The sequence below is a fragment of the Atractosteus spatula genome (assembly GCF_055471065.1).
Source record: "Atractosteus spatula isolate fAtrSpa1 chromosome 10 unlocalized genomic scaffold, fAtrSpa1.hap1 SUPER_10_unloc_9, whole genome shotgun sequence".
NCBI classification, from domain to species: Eukaryota; Metazoa; Chordata; class Actinopteri; order Semionotiformes; family Lepisosteidae; genus Atractosteus; species Atractosteus spatula.
This window is the reverse complement of record NW_028296629.1, coordinates 657,486-681,222: the sequence shown is the minus strand read 5'-3', so window position 1 is coordinate 681,222 and position 23,737 is coordinate 657,486. Positions and strand designations below refer to the sequence as shown.

General features: G+C 47.6%; 1 protein-coding gene and 1 non-coding gene across 2 annotated transcripts; both read left to right on the top strand.

Annotated features, from left to right (window-relative positions):
• The first annotated feature begins 6,046 nt into the window (after window positions 1-6,046).
• On the top strand, window positions 6,047-13,447 carry LOC148811536 (uncharacterized). The gene is made up of 7 exons (XM_088908749.1): window positions 6,047-6,052; window positions 7,280-7,556; window positions 8,796-8,835; window positions 9,540-9,733; window positions 9,982-10,129; window positions 10,841-12,032; window positions 12,348-13,447. Exons 1-6 carry the CDS (start codon window positions 6,047-6,049, stop codon window positions 11,229-11,231), a joined length of 1,056 nt encoding a protein of 351 aa, XP_088764875.1. The 3' UTR covers window positions 11,232-12,032; window positions 12,348-13,447.
• Window positions 13,448-21,274: 7,827 nt separating this feature from the next.
• On the top strand, window positions 21,275-21,368 carry trnai-uau (transfer RNA isoleucine (anticodon UAU)). The gene is made up of 2 exons: window positions 21,275-21,312; window positions 21,333-21,368. It is a non-coding gene; the product is annotated as a tRNA-Ile (tRNA).
• The last annotated feature ends 2,369 nt before the right edge of the window (window positions 21,369-23,737 follow it).

Sequence of the window (23,737 nt, the reverse complement as noted above, 5' to 3'; positions counted from 1 at the left end):
AAAACACAAAACTCACTTATGAGAATCGGGACCAATAAATAATCCAGTTAGTTTTTTGTACAACATGAAATCATATTTCAAATTCATAGAAACATGCCAAAATGGAGGAAAATTAAATACCAAACCTGTTCTAATATTATTGAAAAAAATTAGCCAATGTTTGAATACAGGTCCTGACCAGTTGAAATTAATGACAGAAGCGACTGGGTTCACTCACTTACAGAGCACCAGGGACTTGTGCAGACCTGAGCTTCAATTGTGGCAGGAAATGATTTACAGCTGTCGAAGAAGCCTGACAGAGCATATTCCCAGTCTCTTAAACTCTCGTCTCTGTTATCAGTATGCTTTCAAAATGTCTTTACTTCAGGCCTGGGGATGAAATCAACCCAGCAGACGTCTGAAAAAGTGTAGAGAGACAGGAGCTCCTTGAAAGAGCATTTGGAACTCAGAGACTGAGACACCACACTTTACACTGAGGGCGGCGGGGATGGGGAACAAGCTGCCCAGCCATTGTGGTTGAAGCCGATACACTGGCTTCTCTCCAGACACAGCTGAGTGAGCTCCTCCAGTCAGGACAGGAGGCTCTTCTGTACACAGAGAGTGGTGGGGATGAGGAACAAGCTGCCCGGCCCTGTTGTTATAGCCAATACCCTGGCTTCTCTCCAGACATGGCTGGGTGAGCTCCTCCAGTCAGGACAGGAGGGTCTTCATTACACAGAGGGTGGCGGCGGTGGGGAACACGCTGCCCTACCCTGTTGTTGAAGTCGATACCCTGGCTTCTCTCCAGACACGGCTGGGTGAGCTCCTCCATTCAGGACAGGAGGCTCTTCTGTACAGAGGGTGGTGGGGGTGGGGAACAAGCTGCTTAGCCCTGTTGTTGAAGCCGATGTCCAACTGTGTCCTGAGAAAAGGCTGGGTGAGGTCCTCCAATTGTTTAACACTGATTGATTATTTAACATCAATAAAGTAAACAGACTGCCTAGCAGGGACCTGGACTACAGCTGCCAAGTGACTAACTATACTGCAGAAACAGCAGAGGCGCTGTAGCTGTGAAAGAGCTTGTCCCAGTACTCAGGGTGTGACAGGGACCATTACAGAAGATCATTCGTGCATTCTGCCATAAGACTTTACAACCCAACCACGGTATGTCTGGGCAGGGGCAGCAGTGACCTGCACACCTGAAACCTGATTCCTCTGTAATCTGTAATCAACCAGTGCTCTGTTTTACTGGCGCTCTGTCTACATCTAGGTTATAGTGCAATACTTGGAAGTGGAATGGGTAATTCATTTATTATTCACTTGGGAGTGCTTGGGAGTGTGCAACATCTATACTGTGTGTTACACCTTCCTTGTGTTCTGTACATTCATTTTTTTTCTTTGTGTGCCTTTTCTGTTGTTTGTAATTCTTTATTCCATTTTAGTTAGTTATGGTATTGTATTACTGTATTACTATATCTGTACTGTGCTGTGTTGTTTGTGCCTGGCTGCTGTAGCACCTGAATTTTACCGGATGAATAAAGTACCTATCTGTTTTCATCCTGGAGAGAGACGGGAAGGAGCCGGCTGCCTCAGACTCCGATGGCCGTGTCCTGGGTGAGGCTCAGCTGCTCCAGCTCTTGCAGGGCCCAGTCATACTCCCTCTGCAGCTGCTCCGCAGACAGACTGGAGGGGCGCAGGGCCAGGAAACTGTAGGTGTCTTCGCAGTGAAAGAACTTCTCCCACACACTGGAGCAGCAGGCACACAGTACCTGGAAGGGCTGCAGTGTGTGTGTGTGGAGGGGGTGTCCCACATTGACAGGCTGAAGGAACAGAGTCTCTTTAGTCTGAAGGAACTGAATCTCTTTAGTCTGAAGGGGGTGTCCCACACTGACAGGCTGGAGGAACTGAGCCTCTTCAGTCTGAAGGGGGTGTCCCACATTGACAGGCTGGAGGAACGGAGCCTCTTTAGTCCGAAGGGGGTGTCCCACACTGACAGTAAAATGTTTTGTTTCATGTTCTGTCAGTGACAGAGTACTCAGTACTCATAAGCAAGGTACCCATTTCCTGAGGGAAGAGTGTACAGTATGTTCGAATATCAGGATTTCCACAGCTGGAGTCAACATCAGAATGATATTATCTTCTACATTCATGATGTCTGGAGCTTCAGATTTCAAGCCCTACAGAAAATAAGTCCTTTTACCTTTCAGGAGTGGGCTCAATAATAAAAATAAATAAATCATAAAAACTCTTCTTTACAAGAATCTGGAACACAATACAAATCCGGTTCGTTTTTTTTTTTTTTGGGGGGGGGCATAATTTTAAATTAATAGAAACATGGCAAAATACCAAACTGGAGGACAGTTAAAAAAAGGCAAAAACCTGTTCTCATATTGTGTGAAAGAGAGCCAGTGTTCAAACGCAGGCGAGCTGCTGAGGTTGATGACGGAGACGGCTGGGCTCACACACTCACAGAGCGCCAGAGACATGAGCAGGAACATAACAGAGGGGTGTACCCACCTCAGCAGCCACAGTAAAATGATCTGTAGTGACCTGAAGCTATTGAAGGGGCATGACAGAACACGCCTCTGGCCTCTGACACTCTAGCAGTGGACTCTGTTAGCAGGATGTTCTTAGCATGCCTTCCCTGGAGGCCCCGGGGACGACGTCAACCCAGTGGATGTCTGAAAAAGAACAGAGAAACAGGAGCTCCGGGAAAGGGCATATGGAACTGAGAAACAGAGACACCGCTTTACGCTGAGGGTAGGTGGGGGTGGGGAACAAGCTGCCCAGCTATGCTGTTGGGAGCTGGTAACCCCAGCTTCTCTCCAGACACAGCTGGGTGAGACCCTCCAATCAGGACAGGAGGCTCTTCTTTACACAGAGGGTGGTGGGGGTGGGGAACAAGCTGCTCAGCCCTGTTGTTGAAGCCGATACCCTGGCTCCTCTCCAGACACAGCTGGATGAACTCCTCCAGTCAGGATATGAGGCTCTTCTTTTCACAGAGGGTGGCAGGGGTGGGGAACAAGCTGCCCAGCTAAGCTGTTGGAGCCGATACCCTGGCTTCCCTCAGGACACAGCTGGATGAGCTCCTCAGATCAAATAACTTCTAAATACTGTAAAGGCCGGATCTTCTCACCTTTATTGGGATCATATTGTTGTGTTTAACAAAGTGCAGATATGAAAATACGCACCATAAACGATCTTCAAAGTCCTAGCCACTGTTATACTTGACGATATTCCAGCAGATCAGCTGGCATTGTAGAAACCAAGAGATTCGAGCCTGAAGTGACTATTCGTCCAGCCAAGCTTTATTGTCTGCATACAAGAACCACAATAAGGACCATAGTAGTCCTAGTAGCTCAGAAGGGACATGACTCTACACAGCTTATTTATACACGTTTCTCTCCACCCTCCCCCTCCTGTCTTTGAGATAGTTTTCTCAAGAAATTCCAGGACTCAGAAAGCACTTAAAACATTCCTTTCTTATCAGGGAGTTTAGTGTAAACATTCCCCATTTGGGAATTTAGGACAGGAAGAGAGAAGCATCTGTGCTCAAGCCAACGTGAAGGTTAGAGTTTAGCATGTGAATGCAGCAGGAGTTCACAGTTCCTGCCACTATCTGGGTACAGGGTAACACACAGATTCTGCTAGCAGACTCCATCAGCATGTATGGTGTTGAAGCTTGGAAAAGAATGAAAGCCTGATTGAATTTTTAATTATAGGCTCGTTTCAATTGATGTCTGCGGATCATTGTTTCCTGCTCCATTAAATTCCACTTTATCTCAACAAAATGTCATCCAAATAGCCTCAGGCCATCGGGGACCTTCTTAAAATCACGTTTGTGCACGTTACCAGTCAGCATTTGCGATTACAGAAGTCACTCTAAAAAATAAGGCTTCAGTCTGTCTGGCTGGTGTCCAGTTTCAGTTTTTCCCCAGTATCATACTGCTCATGGTGAAGCACAACCCGGGGTGGGGTACAAGCTCAAACTGCACGAAAGTTGGTTGAAAACTGGACAGCAGGCGCTTCTTTACACAAAGAGTGGTGGGGGGTGTGGCCAGCAGCCATCTCACCTTGCAGCTCCCAGCTGGCGTGAGCCTAGCCAGTACCTGGAGGGGAGACTCCTTGGAAAGCTGAGGCTGCTGCTGGGAGAGGTGTGAGGGGGGACAGTAGGGGGCGTTCACCCTGCAGTCTGTGTGGGTCCTGATGCCCCAGTAAAGTGACGGGGACACTGGACTGTCCTTCTGATGAGATGTAAAACCGAGGTCCTGACTCTCTGTGGTCATTAACAATCCCAGGGTGTTTCTGGAAAAGAGTAGGGGTGTTACCCCAGTGTCCTGGCCCAATTCCCCTCCTGGTGTTTACCCATCATGCTGCAAAGGGCCTACTCACACCTGGACAGGGCTGGCTACACTGTAAGGATCATGTTTTTCGACTTCTCCAGTGCCTTCAATACCATACAGCCCTTACTTCTAAGGAGGAAGCTGGAGGAGATGCAAGTCGATGCCTCCATGACCTCGTGGATCACTGACTACCTGACAGGCAGACCACAGTCTGTGAGACTTCAGAACTGTGTGTCTGAACAGGTAGTGAGTAACACAGGGGCACCTCAGGGGACAGTTCTTTCTCCATTCCTCTTCACCCTCTATACTTCGGACTTTAAGTACAACTCAAAGTCATGCCACCTGCATAAGTTCTCAGATGACTCTGCAATTGTGGGATGTATCAAGGGTGGGCGGGAGGAGGAGTACAGAGGACTGGTCAGCAGCTTTGTGGAGTGGTGTGAGGTGAACCACTTGGAACTGAATGTAACAAAGACAAAAGAACTGGTGGTAGATTTCAGGAGAAAAAAGGTCAAACCTACTCCTGTCTACATCCATGGGAGTGGCGTGGAGATGGTGGACTCGTACAAGTACCTGGGAGTGCACATCAACGATAGACTGGAATGGTCTAAGAACATCGAGGCCATCTATAAGAAGGGACAGAGCCGACTTTACTTCTTGAGGAGGCTCAGGTCCTTCAATGTATGTAGTAAGATGCTACATATCTTCTATCAGTCGGTGGTAGCGAGCGCCGTTTTCTACGCAGTGGTATGCTGGGGCCCTGGGATTAGAGCAGTGGATTCTAAAAGGCTGAACAAGCTCATCAGGAGAGCAAGCTCTGTCATTGGGTCTGGCCTGGACCCAGTGGAGGTAGTGGCTGAGAGGAGAATGGTGTCCAAACTAGAGGCCATCATGGACAACGTCTCCCATCCCCTCTATAACAGGCTTGTAGAAATGAAGAGCACGTTCAGCAGTAGACTGATTCATCCACGGTGCGACAGGGAGCGCTACAGGAGGTCATTCTTGCCTTCTGCCATAAGAATGTACAACGCATCCACCTTGTGTCTGGGCAGAGGCAACATTGACAGGGACCTGTTTCTGGACTGAACGCATCTACACATCTACTGCTACATCTGTTCTCTTTCTTTTTCCCGTTTACAACCGTTTTTTGTGCAATATATGCCAGGGACCCGTGCAATACATTTATATCTATATCTATATCTATATTTACATCTATATTTATATTCATATGTATGATACGATTTTTCTGCATACTGTTCTGTTCTTTGTGTGTCCGGACTGTGAGTAACTCTTTTAGTGCACCCCTCACTGTACTGATTGTATTGTATGTATTGTACTATTATTATTATTGTATCATTCGTTACACTGTGGCTGTGTTGTCTGTGTAAAGCTGCTGTTGCACTGCAATTTCCCTCACGGGATCAATAAAGTATCTATCTATCCCTCTGCTCTCCTCCCCACTGAGAGCTGCTGTGTACTGAGTGGACTGGAGCATCATCCAGGTGGGGCTACAGGGGATCCCCGTGACCTGGGAAGAGCTGGAGAGTGGAGAGTCCAGGAAAGCGCTATAGAAGTGTAAGGAGTTATTAATTATTATTAACAGGCTGCCCAACCTGTTGTTAAAGCCTCTCTCAGGACACAGCTGGATGAGCTCCTCGGAACAATTAATTCTTCACCAGCAAACGGGGCGGAAGGGTCCCACGGGCTGAACGGGCCCCTCGTGGATGCAGGTGTGTTCACATGCAAGTGAAAGGCGGGACGCGACAGAGACTGGGGACGCGCCCCGAGAGACACCCCAGTGGGCATTGATTCGTCGAATATACGTATATTCACGGCGAAAATACGGCTATACGTATATATACGTCGCCTCGACGTATAATCAACGTCGAATTGCAACCGTAAAATCGACGACATTAATAAACTCATATATAACGTCGAAAACACATCTAACACAGTGCCTGAGGCTTTTTACTGTACAGTATGTATCGTGTGTGCCGCAACTAGGAGTATACGGCACTCTGCACAGTGTACGAAGTAAATTATTTTGCAGTAATTAATTTACACGTGTATAATAAATATAGTAAATATAATAAATTAATTACTGCAAAATAATTTACTTCGTACACTGTGCAGAGTGCCGTATACTCCTAGTTGCTGAAGTCCCACCCTACATCAACAGAAAAAGAAATAAAGGAGCACGCAATGTGTTACTTGAAGAATGCATATGCAAGGCAGGGGGCCAGGAGATCTGGACACTGAAAATAATAGGTTTTTGGTTCTAACTGTTAGGACAATTAGACAGGGTTTGCAAATAGTGGACAAAAATCGTCTTAACTTCCATTGTAATATTTTTTTTCTTGGAAATATAGAAGTTGTACATTTTAAAATGTATATTTGAATCAAAATGTGGTTTTGAGTTAGTGTGTTAATGTAATTAGTTTGTGTTTGTCATTACTATACTGTATATTGCCATGTTACCAGAATTTGTAGCTGAAGTTTAAGACTAGTTGTGTTTTTTATGATTATTGCCCATATGTTGATTGTTGATTGATTGTATACAATGTATAATTTGAAATACATATGTTTCAGGTGTGAATGTGTATTTTCAGAATAAATTTCTAAACCTAATCATTGGCTTGGTTTGTTTCTACACCTATAAAACCTATCTTTGATGTATAATAGACCTCTAACCATATACGTATAATAGACCTCTAAAGTTATCCGTATAATAGACCTCTAAAGTTATCCGGAACTCCAACCATATATGTATAATAGTCCTCTAAATTTATCCGTATAATAGAACTCCAACCATTTATGTATAATGAACGTCTAAACATAGACGTATAACTTTAGACGTATATTAGAATTTCATTCTAGACGAATTGCAGACCACATTTAGACGTCTAAGGTATGCGTTTAATAGACGTATATTATACGTCTTTTGCCCACTGGGACAGCTGGGTTGGACAACGGACGGTTGGGGAAAGCCGACGCCTGTTCTTATCTTGACTTGCCTGGAAAACTCCCACCTCTTCAGAAATCACCCGTTTCAGCAGGAAAGGCTGCGTGTCGCGCGGGGTGAGGGGTTCGAGGGGCGGGGCCGCGCGCACACAGGTGTGTATCGCCAACCTGCCCCCCTCTTCCTCCTCTTGCACGCTTTTATTCCTTTCCGCCGCGAAGATCAGACCATCTTCAGCAATGCAGCCGGCTCCGCGCGTTTCCAGCAGCTCCTCGGTGCGTATTTGAGCTCGGTCCTCTTCTGCGTGGCTGCTGCCCCGCGCGATCAGCTTGCCCATCTCTCCGCGCTTGATCGGGCCGGCCTGCGGGTTTGCGGGTTTTGCTCTGCATTGTGTGTCGGGGTGGGTACGCCGATATTAATCCACGATCCAGGGTCACACGGACGCGCCGATCCTACGCGAGCACGGAGTGTGTGTCCTGTGATGGACTAGTGTCCTGTCCAGAGTGTGTGTGTGTGTCCTGTGATGGACTGGTGTCCTGTCCAGTGTGTGTGTGTGTGTGTGTTAAGCAGGCTTAAAAGTTAACTACACGCCGAAACGTGGAGAGAAAAAAAAACCCAGCGTGTCCGTTTCTGCTTTTCTGAGTGGAATGAACCCGCGCTGCATTCTTTCACGGTGCAGGGCTGTGGGTGTGTCGGGGTTCCTGTTCCAATCAGAAAGGTTCAGATCTGCGTCTGTGGGGGGTTTTAATGACCGATGCGTAACGCAATGAGGATTAAAAAGGGACACGCGCGTGGCTTTCTTTCGGGTTCCCCTGTCTCGTGTGAAGAGCACTAGAACTGTCATTCGGTAAGAATTTGCAACTTCACTCCGATCCCCAGCAAACGCGGTAGAGGCAGCAGCTATAAAATAAGATGAGATTACTTTAATTAGCCCTATACAATTTCTTGCATGAGGAATGTGTCTTTTCACAGACCCCAGCTTGCTCTCCATGAGACACACAGACAGGGAGAGAGAAGCTGGGGGTCAGAGCGCAGAACCGGCAGACCCTTCCAGCCCCAGGCGCAGATCCTGAGCTACAGAGCCACCGCTCCGCGCTCCGCCCTCCGCTCCTTTGTATATAAGGAATTAATTCATTAGATACAGCGAGGCACCGGCAGAAACACACCAGCGACCCTATATTCACGAACGAAGACGCAAACACGCACGTCGGAGCCGCCCCTATAATGAAGGACCCTGGAAAAGTTTAATCTTACCCAAAAGGGGGGTGCAGCTCATATTATTCAACCCCCTTCCACCTATATAGCGCCTTTCCGGACTCTCCAGCTCTCTCCAGGTCATGGGGATCCCCTCCACCCCCACTAGTGGGGAGCCTCGCCTGGGTGACGTTTAGGGTGACAGAGTTGCAAGGAAAGGAAGAGCAAATACTTACCACACATTTTTTAAAAAGACGGGGGAGGGAGAAACCAAGCTATTAAAAAAAAAACATTTTGATCTCCGTCTCTCTCTTTTCCAGAAGTAAAGAAGATCAGCAACAAAAATGGCGGAGAACAAAGGTAGGTGTGTTGGTACCTCCGAGGTCGAAAAAAGGATCACCGACTGCATGCCATGTGCGTGACAAGTCGGCTTAAAGATCAGACGCTGTTAAACGAAAGAACTTCTCATCCCGTTATATTATAAAGACGGAAGTCTGAGAAAATCAAAGATGACGTTCTTGAGCAGCGTCAAGTGAGATCTAATTTACAAAATCGAAAATGAATGCCCCCCAAAACAGCCGCGGGTGGTTATATTGTCCTCGGGAATCTCTTCCTTATGTCAAAATGGCTTAACTGTGGGAACGCATAGACCTGATGGAAGTTTGATAGGACTTGGGGCGCCCTCTGGCGGAAAAGGGCTTAATTATCAGCCGCTCGGCTCTCTTCAACAATGAGGCGTCCTCAAACAACAAGTAAAAAAAGTTACTCGTTACTACTAAAAGACCCGCTTATTAGATCTTGGTTACCACCATTTCCTCATCGATGTTCTAGAAAATTAATTTTTATTTTTGGATTTAAGTGAAAACAGCGCTGTGGTTCCCCCTTCTGGAACGGCGCAAACTCCCGATTCTTTCCTCCCTGCTGCTGGGACGAGCTTTTCCTGCAGCGGCCGAAGCAGCTGCATTTGAAGGGTCTCCTCCCCTCCCATCTTATGGCCCGCGGCAGATTTCTTAACACAGCCTCCTGTCCGGTTTCTCTCTCTCTCTGCCTGCGTGCGCCCGCAGTCCAGGCCGGCTTCCACGCGGTGCAGTCGGTGATCCAGCTCCAGGAGCTGGTCTCCGTGGTGCAGAAGGCGGCCGTGCTGTTCAAGGTGTCCTACTTCAGCCTCTGCCTGTACCCGGATCTGGAGACCAAAGTCCACCAGCGGGGCACGGAGTCGCGCAAGCTGTGCATCTCCACGGCGGCTACGTTTTTACAGGTAGGCGACGCGCCCTTTAAATATCATTATTGCTGGCCCAGCAGCACTAATAGTGATGCTCGTGTAGTGGACCACTGCCTGGAAGTGTATTTAAAACTGATGGGGGGGGAGGCAGCACGTCTCTACTGACACAGCTGGGTGAGCTCCTCCAGTCAGGACAGGAGGATCTTCTGTACACAGAGGGTGGTGGGGGTGGGGAACAAGTATCTTTACTTTTCTCTCTCATTTCTGGTTCTTCCCCCCCGAAGTGCGCCAACGTGGGGACCGACGTCATGAAACGGGTGTTCCCAGCGATTCGGCAGGCGGTGAGGGACCAGCAAACGCAGCGGCCCGGGTCAGCCTGGAGCTGTCCAAGACCCTGATCCAGAAGGATATAATGCATAATGTCGTGGAAAAGTACACATCTTTATTTCCTCTGGGGAATTCCAGCTCGCGGCTGCTGGGTCTGTTGATGCTCTCTTGGGGAAGAGGGTTAAGTATCATTCTCATCATTTTAATCAGAGTTCAGTCAGCCTCAAGGTGGAAGGGTACAACTGAACAGCTGTGCAAATGGATAAAGGCTACTGAACGATACGTCAAGTCTCACGTTCGTTTCCCCCCCCCAAGGCACTCGTTTTTCTCTGTCGTGAGAACATAAGAAGGGCCAAGTCTTCTTTTTCATTTCTAACTGGTCTAGCCTGTTTTAATGGTTATTGGATCCGAGGCTGCAATGGTGTGAAAGTAGCCAGTTTTCAACCACAGAGCTGGGCACCTTGTTCCACACCCCCACCACCCTTTGTGCAAAGAGGTGTTTTCTGTTCTCCGCTTTCAAACACTTTCAGATAGTTTTACACTCCCTTCAGACTTAAAAGTTCCTCCAGCCTGTCAGTGCGGGATTCGCCCTTCAGACTGAAGAGACTCAGTTCCTCCATCCTGTCAGTGTGGGACACTCCCTTCAAACTAAAGAGACTCAGTTCCTCCGGCCTGTCAGTGTGGGACACTCCCTTCAGACTGAAGAAACTCAGTTCCACCGGCCTGTCAGTGTGGGACCCTCTCTTTAGTCTAGTCTCTGTCACCGGCTGGATGAACCCCTGACTATCTCTCTCTCTCTCACTCTCCTGGCCGCAGGTACGAGAGCCTGAATGGCAGCGTGGCCAGCACCTGCAGCGACGTGAAGGCGGTCCGGGAGAGCGAGCAGCAGGAGAGGGAGAAGAAGACGCAGGAGGCGGAGGCTCTGCGGGCACAGGCCCACGCCCTGAAGGACCGGCTGCCACGGCTGAGCGAGGAGAAGGCCCGGGTGGGCCGGCAGATCCAGGACAAGCTGGCGGAGAAGAGGCGGCGCCAGGGCGGCTGCTGGGCCTACAGCGACAAGAGCAACAACGCCCGCCTGAGCGCCCTGGAGGGCGAGCTGCGCCACCTCTTCGGGGAGGACAACCGCCTCGCCCGGGAGATCTGGGACAACGCGGCCGAGCTCAACCGCGTGCAGGCCGTCCAGCGTGTGTGTGTGTGTGTCCTGTGATGGACTGGAGTCCTGTCCAGCATGTATGTGTGTGTGTGTGTGTCCTGTGATGGACTGGCGTCCTGTCCAGGGTGTGTAAGTGTGTGCGTGTCCTGTGATGGACTGGCGTCCTGTCCAGGGTGTGTAAGTGTGTGTGTGTGTCCTGTGATGGACTGGCGGCCTGTCCAGGGGGTGTGAGAGTGTGTGTGTGTCCTGTGATGGACTGGCGGCCTGTCCAGGGGGTGTGAGAGTGTGTGTGTGTCCTGTGATGGACTGGCATCCTGTCCAGGGTGTGTGAGTTTGTGTGTGTCCTGTGATGGACTGGCGGCCTGTCCAGGGGGTGTGAGTGTGTGTGTCCTGTGATGGACTGGTGTCCTGTCCGGGGTGAGTGTGTGTGTGTGTGTCCTGTGATGGACTGGCATCCTGTCCAGGGTGTGTAAGTGTGTGTGTGTCCTGTGATGGACTGGCATCCTGTCCTGTGTGTGTGTGTGTGTGTGTGTGTGTGTGTGTGTGTGTGTGTGTCCTGTGATGGACTGCTGTCCTGTCCAGGGTGAATCCTGCCTTGTGCCTGTTGCTTGCTGCCCACCCCTCTCCCTCTCTCCCTCTCCCTCAGGGAAGCTCGGGAAGCCCAAGCAGCTGCAGGAAGTGCAACGCTGCCTGTCCCGCGTCCAGCAGATCCTGCTGAGGCTGCACAACTTCTGCGACACTGCCCGGGTGGCCATCGCCAGCCTGGGGCAGAAGACAGAGGCGGGAGAGAGCTTCCTGGATTACATCCAGGACTTCAAGGAGGAGTACCTGAAGAGCCTGGATGAGGCGGAGCAGGTGGGTGGAGGGGCAGAGGGGCAGATCGGTGGTGTGATTTTCTCTCCCGAATTTCAGTGGGAGCCTCCGTCAGTCAGATGGGTAGCTGTCTACAGTAGCTGGAAATAAGGAAACTACGATATTTTAGGACAGTCATTCATTTTAGAGTTAATAACTGCCATTTTTCTCCACACATCTACACACTGTGCACAAATGCACACCACACACATTCTGACTACAATCGCAACGTACACACCAACACAATGTATACACACAATTGATCTGACACAATCGCACTCTACACCCTACTATACTGTATACACACTACACACACAGACACATTCGTACTACATACATCAACACAACGTATACACACTGTACACACAATCACACCCTACACCCCACTGTACTGTATACACACTACACATGTACACACATTCGTACTATATCCATCAACGCAACGCGTACACACAATCACACTCTACACCCAACTATACTGTATATACACTACACACGCACACATTCATACTGTACACATCATCGCAACACATACACACACTGTACACACAACTGATCTGTATTCACAATACACACAACGACACACTACACATGCATGCACATTCGTACTACATACATCAACACATACACACTTTACACACCACTGATCTGTATACACAATACACACAACCACACTCTACACCCAACTATACTGTATACACACTACACATTTGTACTGTTTACATCAATGCAACGCATGCACACGCACACACACACGCACACACACACACACACACTGCAGTCCTTCCAGGTGCTGTGTGCCTGCTGCTCCAGTGGGGGGGAGAAGTTCTCTCACTGTGAAGACGCCTACAGCTTCCTGGCCCTACGCCCCTCCAGTCTGTCTGCAGAGCAGCTGCAGAGGGAGTACGACCGGGCCCTGCAAGAGCTGAAGCAGCCGAGCCTCTCCCAGGACATGGCCATCGACGTCTGAGGCAGGAGCACGAGGACCGGGAAGAGCTCTCTCACGGCCTCTGCGCTTCCTGCATTATAATGGGGTCCCTGCTAGGCCATCTGTCTAGTTTCTTGATGATGTCATGTGGTGATTTATGATGTCATGGAGGATGGGAATTGCTTTTCCCTGCTCCTGGGGTTCTGGTGAGGGGTTATCATGCAGACTAGGATCAAGGCTAGGGTGTTGCTGGTCTACAGCAGGGGGGTTTGGTCATGTCCGTGTTTCTAGTGTGACTGCAGAAAATTTCAAATGCACCTTTTTGACTATGTTCATTAATGGTATTTGGACAGCTTAAGTGAGGGGGGTGACTGTCACGTAGCTCCACAATGTCATACTTGGGATCCCCCACACGCGGTGTAATTCATGTGCCTGATCCCCATCTGTATGGTGTGAAATAATGGAACTGCACAATAAAATGGTCTCGATGGGAGCAGTCTGATTCCTTTGCCGTCTGTGATACAAGCTGCCCAGCCCTGTAGTTTAAGCCGATACCCTGGCTTCTCTCCAGACACAGCTGGGTGAGCTCCTCCACTCAGGACAGGAAGCTCTTCTGTACACAGAGGGTGGTGGGGGTGGGGAACAAGCTGCCCGGCCGTGTTGTTGAAGCTTATTCCTTCGCTTCTCTCCAGACACAGCTGGGTGAGCTTCTCCAGGACAGGAGGGTCTTCTGTACACAGAGTGGGGCAGGGGTGTGGAACAAGCCGCCCATCCCTGTGGTGGAAGCCGAGACCCTGGCTTCTCTCCAGACACACCTGGGTGAGCTCCTCCAGTCAGGACAGGAGGCTCCTCTGTACATAAAGGGTGGTGGGGGTGGGGTACAAACGTACCCTTCCATTTGACTAAACAACCTTTTCTCCATATCCCTGCTTTACCCTGAGAGCCAAGAGGGTGGAGTCCCATCCAAATAACAAAAGACACATCTATTCAACTGACACTCAGAGGTGACCGAACACATTTCAGGTTTACACCCCAGTTAAACGTGCCTTTCCTTCATTTCAGATCGCTCTGCTCCCCATGATCTCTGAAAACCCACTCTCACACACCACGCCCTCACATCGCACATGGCTCTACATTCACCAGCTGTAATACAGCTACGAACAAAGACAGACATTGAAGTTCGCCATTACTAAATGACATTCGTATTAGTTCATGCATGTATTAATGTTCACTGGAAAGCAGTTTCAGTTAAATATTAAAATGTTCCCAGCGACAGCTGCATAACAGACTCATGACAGTAGTGACCGTATTATGTCCACCCTATCTGGGGATGTTCTAATGTGACTCCAGCTGCTTAAACCACATGAAGAGGTGATGTCAGTTCGTCCCCCTACTTCAGTAACCACTAGAGGGCAGCAGCTCTTGCTCTGAGTTCGCTGAAAGAGAGACTTACAGAAGACACAGGCACAAGAACGGAGCCTGGAGAGATGTTCAAATAAACGCCGCCCCCCAGGGAGACCCGACTGTGTAAGAGCCTGGGACCTGTGAAAAGAGTCTTTTATATTTCTATTTAAGTGATTTTTTTAATATTTATTTTGTATTGCTGTACGCATCTTAATTTTTCGTCTATTCTGGTGTCTGGTTTTCTGTTTTTTTTGGCTTGTCTTGGACTGCTGTAACACATCAATTTCCCTTCAGGATCAATAAAGTCCTATATATCTTCTGCTCTGTTTTGTACCTTACAGAATGATGAGTTAAAAGCTAAGTCAGCCATTTACAGAGCAACACCCACACTAACACAGATGATTTTTTTTAATTCCCACAATAGATAACAGTATATTCAAACAAAGCAACAGCAATATAATAAACCTGACAGGAGCTACTTTAACACCTCACGCTCTTTCACACTTCAATTCTCTCAACAGATGGGCAAAAAAAAATTCCAGCAAAGAGATAAGACTTTTATTGTCCCCTGAGGGAATTTTGTATGGACACCCAGCACTCCTGTACATTTAAATAGCATGCACAAAAAGAGAGAAGAAAATAAAATCATTGCACATTACACTATTACAAAAAATAAGAAAAACACTGCACATCATTCTATTGCACATGTACAGTAGAACACATAACATGGAACGTTTATAACACATCGCAAAAACATATTGCACTCAGGTGGGTTGTAAGAGTCAAAATTGTTTATCCTTGACATTTTTGTGTTGACAGCTGTAATGCATAGTGGAACAAAGGAATCTTTGTATCCGTTTCACTTACCTTTGGGAACCCTGAAACGTTTGCCCGAAGGAAGAAGTTGGTATTCAGGGTTGAGGATGTGGGAAGGATCTGATATCATTGTTCCTGTCTGTCTGATTAGGGATTTTTCAAAGATGGCCTGCGGGGAGGGCTGCTGTTTCACTCCCTTGACCTTGAAAGCTGTCTGGATGAGGCGGGTCATTTGCCATTTAAAATGAACTGATAGATGACCGAACCACACTGAAATACCATATCTGATAATGCTCTCGATTACAGCTCCAGAGACAGATAAAGTGGGTGACCGCAGCTACTGTCTGCAACACAGTGTGGTGTGAATGATACAGGGTGTAAAGACCTTTTTCAGACGAGCTGCGATCAAATGATCGGAACACATAGGAGACGAAACTGGAAATTAGACCATCTAACAACCCAGCAAACAGGGCTGAATGGATAAGAAAACCCATAATTAATGAAGAAATATAAGGTAACCAAATGAGGAATCACAGGAGAAAATATATGAAATAATTTAAAAAACAGGAGTATAACAGTGGAGCTGATGTATGATATGCAAACAGACAAAAGGAAAAAAAAATCATTGTAAATGGAAAGAAAAAACATTCTAAGCAAGAAATTATTCTGCAGACTTCATGCTGTCAACACTAAAAACAATTCAAGTTAAACAGGGGGCTAATTTCAGCGGCCACATTTGTTGCTTCTGGTCTTAAGGCTGAATTCCAGTTTGGGGTGCTGCTTTCAGTTCATTACAACTGACCCCAGCAGGAAGGGCAGCCCCTACATCACAATTCTCGCGAGCTCTCACCCGTGATGAGAGCAGCCTTGCCCTGATCTCCACAAACATGGCGACCATACAGGACTTGCACAACGTTCAAGAATTTGTGAAGGTCTCGGAATTTCTCACATTTTGCAGTACCCTCAATAATTTCTTCTGAGACGGAGATTTAATAACTGGTTGGAGACACTGGGGCAGCAATCCCCGTTTAACACTACAAAGTGTACATTGCCACAAACAAAATACGTGTTCCTAAAAAACGTTGCAAACGCAAAAGATTCCCAATAGCCTCTGAACACAACTATAAAGTTTACTTTTACAGCGGTAAATCTATTTGGTAATAAACAAACAAGCCAATAGCATAATACCTTAACGCCCTCGCCCAGTGGTGAGGAGGAAGCGCACCTAGGCGCTCATAGTACCGCAAAGCAGGCTGGGAGTTGTAGCCGGGGGGAGTCTGAGGGTCAGCAGGATGATATGTATCTGCATACGTAAATATTGTGATAGTAGTTTTAGTGTCCTGTATAGCTCTATAAGTGTATAGCCCGAAGTTAACGAGTTACCACCCTAACCACGTGTAAGTGTTCTGTCGGTCTCCTCATGTGTGTATAGCCTGTGTTTGGTTTTTGTGTGGTTTTGTTTGGAGAATAAAGCCGTTGCTTGGTTTACGATCATGTCTCCACTTGTCCTTTGTCCTGAGGGAACCTGAAAAATGTTACATTGGTGTCAGAAGCGGGCAGGATGGACAGACCATGGCAGACATTCACTGATTTTGTCAAGCGCCGGCTAACCCTAAAAGAGACTGAACCCACCGGCAGCGCACATACAGAGCCTGAGCAACTCCTGGGTGCGACAGGTGGCCACAGCCCTTACCAGGGCTACCCAGTAGTGGTCTCGCTGGTAGAATTGGGGCGACTGCCCACTACTCCTGCCCAGTGGATGCCCAAGAGAGAAGATGCCCTCCCTGCCGGAGTCGGCCAGCTATTCCCACACCCGCCAGCGCGGGTGCGACCCGGTCGCTACGACGGGGAAGCGCCTTGGGAAACCTACGAGGCTCAGTTCCAGCTCGCGGCCCGGACAAATGGCTGGAGCCGGGCAGAGATGGCCGGCCACCTGGCGGCGGCGCTGGAAGGAGTGGCCTGCCAGGTTCTCCTGGATGTCCCAGAGGAGGACTGAGGTGAATACGCGGCGCTGGCAGCAGCTCTCCGGCTGGGCCCGGTCGCCGCTGATGTCATGTTCCTTGCCCGCCGAGGATACCCGGCTTTCCCCCGGGAGGCGCAGCGGGAGATGGCTCTTCAGGCCTTTCTCAAGGCCCTCTTACCCGAAGAGCCGTGCCGAAACAGGGAAACAGGTGCTTGCCTTCCGTCTGGGTACAGCGACGGTGCGCCTGCTACCTTGCACCCATCCAGGAGGACTGCATCCTGGGGCTGGACCTGCTGCAGCGAGTGGGGACCAGTTTGGACTTGGGATGGCAGGAGTTGGTGTGGCAGGGGGAGCGACTTCACCTGGTGGAGGGCAGGCCCGGCGAAGGCCGAGGGACACGGGCTTGCCGGAGACGGGAGAAAAAGAGGCAGTGGCGGTGGCAGTCGCAGGGGCGGACCGGGCCTGCGAGCCGGGGAGCGAGCGTGCCGGATCCTGCCCCTGAATCACCCGGGGGGCCTGACAAGGTGGCGGTGGTGGTGGCGGGGGCCGAGCATTGCGTGGAAGCGAGGCGCGCCATTGAGGACCTCTACCAGCGAAGCTGCGAGGGCCTCGATTGGGACCAGTGGCAGCGGCTCCAGGAACTACTCGCCCAAAACGAGGACCTCTTTGCGGCAAGGGATGAGGACTGCACCCGCACTGCCCTGGTCCAACACAACATCAACACTGGCGACGCTCAGCCCATCTGCATCCCACCGGGACACATGGCTCACGCCAAGCGTACTGCCGCCGAAGAAAAAATCTGGGAGATTGTCACAGCGGGGGTGATTGAGCCTGTGGTCGGCGCCAGCTATACTTCTCCGAAAAAAAGACGGCTCGTGGAGGTTCTGCGTGAACTACCGCAAGGTCAATGAGGTCACCTGGAAAGATTCCTACCCCCTGCCGAGGATAGACGACGCCCTGGACTACATCACCGGGTCGACCTGGTTCAGCTCCCTGGACCTCCGCTGCGGCTACTGGCAGGTACCGCTCGCTCCCGATGCTCGACCGAAGACGGCCTTTTCCATCGGCCAGGGCCTCTGGCAGTTTACTGTCATGCCCTTTGGCCTGTGCAATGCCCCGGCAACTTTCGAGACGCTGATGGAGAAGGTGCTGGCATCGGTCCTGTGGAACCAGTGTGTGCTGTATCTGGACGACCTGCTGGTTCATGCCAGGTGTTTCGACCAGGCCTTGACGAACCTCCAGGCGGTGCTGGCCTGCATCCGCCGTGCTGGCCTGAGGCTCAACCCCCGCAAGTGCGAGCTCCTGCGGCGGGAGGTGACATGTTGTTGGACAGCGAGGGGTGGCTACAGACCCAGGTAAGGTCGCCGCAGTGAGGGGCTGGCCAACTCCCCGCACCGTCGCAGAGCTGCGCAGCTTCGTATTATCGGTTGGCTTCGTATTATCGGAGGTTCGTCCAGGACTTTGCCAGCATCGCTCCCCCACTGCACTGCCTCACCAACAAGGGCCACCGCTTTGACTTGGACTCGGGCTTTCGGCCGGTTAAGTGAAGCTCTGGTGGGGGCCCCCGTGCTGGCCTACCCCGACCCGCGGTTACCGTATGTCCTAGATACCGACGCGAGTGACTCGGGGGTTGGGCGCGGTGTTGGCGCAGGAGGGGCCAGATGGGGAGCGTGTAGTTGCCTACTGCAGTTGGGCTTTGAATAAGGCTTAACGTAACTACTGGATGGAGTACCGAAAACTTGAAAAAGCTCTCGCAGTTAAATTCTTTTTAATGTTTTTAATGTTCTTTTTCTTTTTGTTTTGAAGTTGTTTCATTTGTTTGTTTGTTTTACAGTTTTCAGTGGGTTTGTAATGTTGTATAGGGGCTGAATTACTTTGTTCCATCCAAATTCCATTATGTGAATTTATGCTTTTTTAATATAAGCATTAACAATACAAGGCGTGCTCAAAAACCATTACTTATTAGCTTAAGAAGCGGCAGTGTTTTGACAAAGTGTGGTATTCGAACAGTAAATGCTGAAGTGTTTAATACTTTCTTGAGAGCAGATCTCCCTCGATTTAGACAAACTCTTGTTCGGCCGATGATTTCAGATCAAAATCTGAATCAAGTGGAAAGAAAGCTGAATTACGCAAAGGTCATATAAGGCACTGGGTATCAGTGGGTACACCATCAGGTCCTGCTAGGAGGATTGGGAGGATCAAATTGACACAGAGGGACCCAATGTGGGGGCTGAACCCACAGTTCTGAGATTAAGAGATTCATGCTCTATCGACCGCGCCTATATAAATCTTGTGCTACAGCAGTAATGTTTCTGGGTGTGGATGAACATGACATAATAGGCTGACAGTAGGAACACGTGGCCCACAGGCAGTGATAGTATCACTATCACATTTGGCTGCAGTATATTGTGTTGAGAGCAGCAATAACTTTCCTGCAGAGATGGGAGTGCCTTTAATACAGCTCTTTCAATTGGACAGAGTAACAGGAACCGACCTAAAGTTTCGGCTGTGAATCCATCTCCACATGGGGAAAAGAGACAGTAAAATAGCGATGAAGAAACAGAAAGAATTGTGCTCGCTGCAAAGTAGGAAAGAGGTGGTCAGACACATAAAACAGCTTGGTGATAATTTGCAGCGACAGTTTTATGTTATTTAGTACACAGATTTCTCTTCATGTTCCTTAAGATGTGTAATTTGTATGATGGTTGTATGAGAACAGTTTCTTCTAAAGTCCTGTCAATTGACAGTGGAGAGCTAGCTGGTGCACATCTTCAAGAAGACTTTCTTTAAGGCGATTACAAGTTTCTTGAACAAATCTGTGTCATATTTTTAAAATAATTTAGCTAATGAGCAACGAGAGTATAAATGAACTCTCCCACCCTCCATTCAAAGATAAAACTCCATGTGCGAGTCTAAGTTTCTTTGTAGCTACTGATGTTTGTCATTATTGGACATTCCCGGTGATATTGACTAAGGAGCTCAATTTTTACGTGTTGTAGTTTAACATGTGCAAAACATTTGTATCCCCTGCAAATATCGGCAAGGTCAGTGATATTCTCAACAATGTGTGCCATTGCAATTCATGCCATACGTTTTCCCAATGTATTCTGACATGCCAAGATCAGAGGGTCATATTTAAAAAACTGGTGCATTAAAATTTTTTGTACTTCAGGATTTTGATAGTCTGTTACATTGTCTTTCACACGTCGGTGTCAGAACTGTGAGACATTTTCATAATCGGGGGGAAGGCCGTAGCAATAAGCAGAAAGTGCAATCACCCTTTCCCAGTGTAAGTCCGTGTTGTGATGAGTTTCTAAAATTGGTTTGCGATTTTCTGAAATATATTCCATACAAAAATATAATTTGGACAGCCGCTATTTATTTGGATATTCCCTTTCACTGAAGATGTCTACAGTATTCCAGCCGGATTAGTACTGATCGACGAGAGCCATCTACAGGCGAAAGGCGACATAACATAACAGCAGCAGCATTTAAGGTGGAACGAAAAACGCGAATAAGAAGCTGGCGAATAAGAAGCCAACTTCAGCCTCGTAGCAGACCCTGGGAGGCACGCTCAAAATAATCATCTTTCCCAGTACTTCAGAGTCATATTTAGAGCGCTTTACTGCAATTTTATGTGATCGATGGAAGATGTGAAGCCATAGAGCCTGTACTGCGCTTTCACATTGAAATTGAAGCCATTTCTTATGCTTTCTCTCAGTGTCGGGGCTGCAATTGCGTGTAAAGGAGGCGACTTGAAAATGAAACGTGTAATCACCTTACAGAGGGTCTTCACGACGGGGTGCGTCAGCTAGTTTTCCATTATTGTCAATTTACTGGACTTCTGAAGAAACCTATCGACATCGAAAATACAAACTGCACAGCTTAAGGCACATGAAGAGAAATCCGTGTGCTGATTGACTCAAAAATGTCGCTACAAATAATCCGCCGGGTTGATTTACTTGTCCGACCACCTCCCTCCGTCCCTCTTTGCTGTTAGCACAATTCTTCCACTTTCTTTTCTTGTATTTTCCTTGCTATTTTACTGTTGCTTTTCCCCATGAGGAGATGGATCCACAACCGAAACCGTTTTCACCCTGTGTTTCTGCAGCGTCAGTCTGTATGAGAAGCACAGCTCCAGTGGCGCAATCGGTCAGCGCGCGGTACTTATATAACAGTGCACAGCGGAGTCATGCCGAGGCTGTGAGTTCGAGCCTCACCTGGAGCAGTATAACCTGTCTTTAGCTACTGAAAGCAACTGTCGAGTTTAGATACTCTTAGGTATTTGATGGAGATAAATTAACATCAAACGAACAAGTAAAGGTAAAGGTTTATTTCGAGTCACGATCAAAGAAGGCTCCACAGCTGAAACATTGTTTCCTTCTCTTTTCAGCATGGAATAAACCTATACTTTTCCCTTTGCAGCATGCCCACGCATGCTGACGCAGCTCCCTACTTAAATTACTATCAGCTGTGTACTGTAATATGATTTGACTCCACGCTTGTGTTTCTCGGGAGACAGCAGAAATATTGAGGATTTGCGGCTACAGAAAATAATGTGAACTTTACAGGCAAAAGTAAGGTTACGTTAAAGAAACAAAAACTTATTGTCACCCTTTTCAACTTGATTATTTAAGACATTTGTTCGGAATAGTATATCTTCTCGTGTCTGTGGCTGTTGTCCTACAATAACGGTGGTGAAATAGCAGGAATGTGCAGAAAGAATCGGAGATAGAACAGAAGACTCATCTAGTCGATAGTAAGGTTGTGTAGGACCTCACACACGTCGATGTCAGTGTTGAGTAGTGTGGTTTAAATCTTCTTCACGAACCAGAAAGGAGTAGAAACCTAAAGTCTTCTGATCCGTAATCAGACACGTTATCTATTGTGCCATTGGCGTTTGCATCGCGTTCCCATACAGCACCACATTCAGTTCAGAGCCGCTACTATTCATGTGTTTTGTACGTGTGTCTTATTACTACGTCTTTCATTATGTCTGGTTTAAAATAATGTATCTTTAAAACAGACAAAGGGTTTATGAGTCTCCCTGAAATTCACACACGAAGAATAAAAGATATCGCGTTTAAAAAGAACACAGAGATGCCGGCGATAGAAAACGGAGCGTCTTAAGTGCGCGCTATCACTGAACTAAACTCCCGATCGGTAAGTTTGTCGGCGGCTTTTTAATTGTGTTAGGAAGAGCAAACAGTCCACAGTGTACATTTTAAAGGTCTAAGCAAAACAATCAGACGTGAGGATTATTCAGAACAGGAGCCTCTACTTCTTTGTATACTGAGTTTTCGGGTGAATGTCAAAGTGAAAGACAAATGAGCAATTTTCACTTTTTGATTAAGGAACAAGAAAACACCATCCTTCAAACTGGATTCAGACCTGGGATATAAGAAATACTCGCTGCTTTTTCTACAGTCTTAAGAGCTAGCAACTGAGCTATCGAGAGGTCGGAAAGTAAATGTTTTGTCACACGCGTAGCCCAATGCAGTGTAGTGTTCCTCTTTATTTAAATCCCAGTTCGACATCAAAATACTCACTCCCATAGTCTCGTTTAGTAGAAGAAATGGACCAGGCTTCTACTGTATAAACGTCCAGAGTTCTTATAAAACATTTGAAGGGATATCAGTGCAGGAGGAAATTGACTCTTTTTCTAGTGGGATCAGGATCACATAAAACCTTTCGTTTGGATTGAGAAGAGGATCATGGTGACACTCAAAACATACTAACCTTTGCTTCTTTCGAGGACGAATGGATTATTGAGCTGCGAACATCGGTTCAAATCAAATCTCTCCAACTGCAGTTGCTTCTTTGAGAGTTTCTCCAAATCTTTCAACTGAACGTCAATATCGAGGGATATTGACGGTAAAATCTTACGGATTTTGGTTTTCTTTTGATCGAAATTGTATTAAAATTCGAGCCTCTTTCACAGTTGTATAATACTTTCCCCTGCATCCTCAGATAAAAATTCTAAATACCACAAAGTTACAATATATGGAATAGCATTAATTTTTAACTGTTTTTTAAAATTTGCATTTATTTAGAGCTACATTTAGTGCCAGGTAAAGATAACATTGTTTATATTGATGGGATATAAATGTACGATGAATTTATGAGCTAAAAGGTGTACGCAGGTGCCTTTTGCGTACTTTAATCAAAGACAATAAATAACTTTCACTCAGACGTTGATCAGAAGCTCAATAAATGACGAAGCAGAGGCTCCTGTTCCGAATTCCCCTCACGTCTGATGGTCGTGTTCTGATCAAGATCAATCTAAATTGGTACAAGGGATTTGAACAAATCTGGTCTTTAAGTTCAGGGACTGCTCTGTCTGCTTTGTAATTCAAAAATAGATACAAATGTCAAGTTTTTTATAGATAAAGTGTTGTCTGTTTTCAAAAGTTAGGTACTTAATTGACTTTATGATTTGGTTTTGATTTTGAATCGTTATATTATTAAGTTTGTGCTTTCTCTGTTTTTATCGTATTGTGAAGTTATTTTTTAAACAAACGCTTACAAAGGCAAACAGGGCACACAGTACAAGCTACTGTGCACTTTTGGGAGTATACCAGGTTCGATATAAAATCG

Bases quoted from the DNA above. Each gene is read 5' to 3' on its own strand.
- LOC148811536 (XM_088908749.1), top strand. The intron at 7,557-8,795 runs GTGCGTATTTGA...TCTCTTTTCCAG, and splicing joins GCGTTTCCAGCAGCTCCTCG to AAGTAAAGAAGATCAGCAAC. The intron at 10,130-10,840 runs GTACACATCTTT...TCCTGGCCGCAG, and splicing joins ATGCATAATGTCGTGGAAAA to GTACGAGAGCCTGAATGGCA.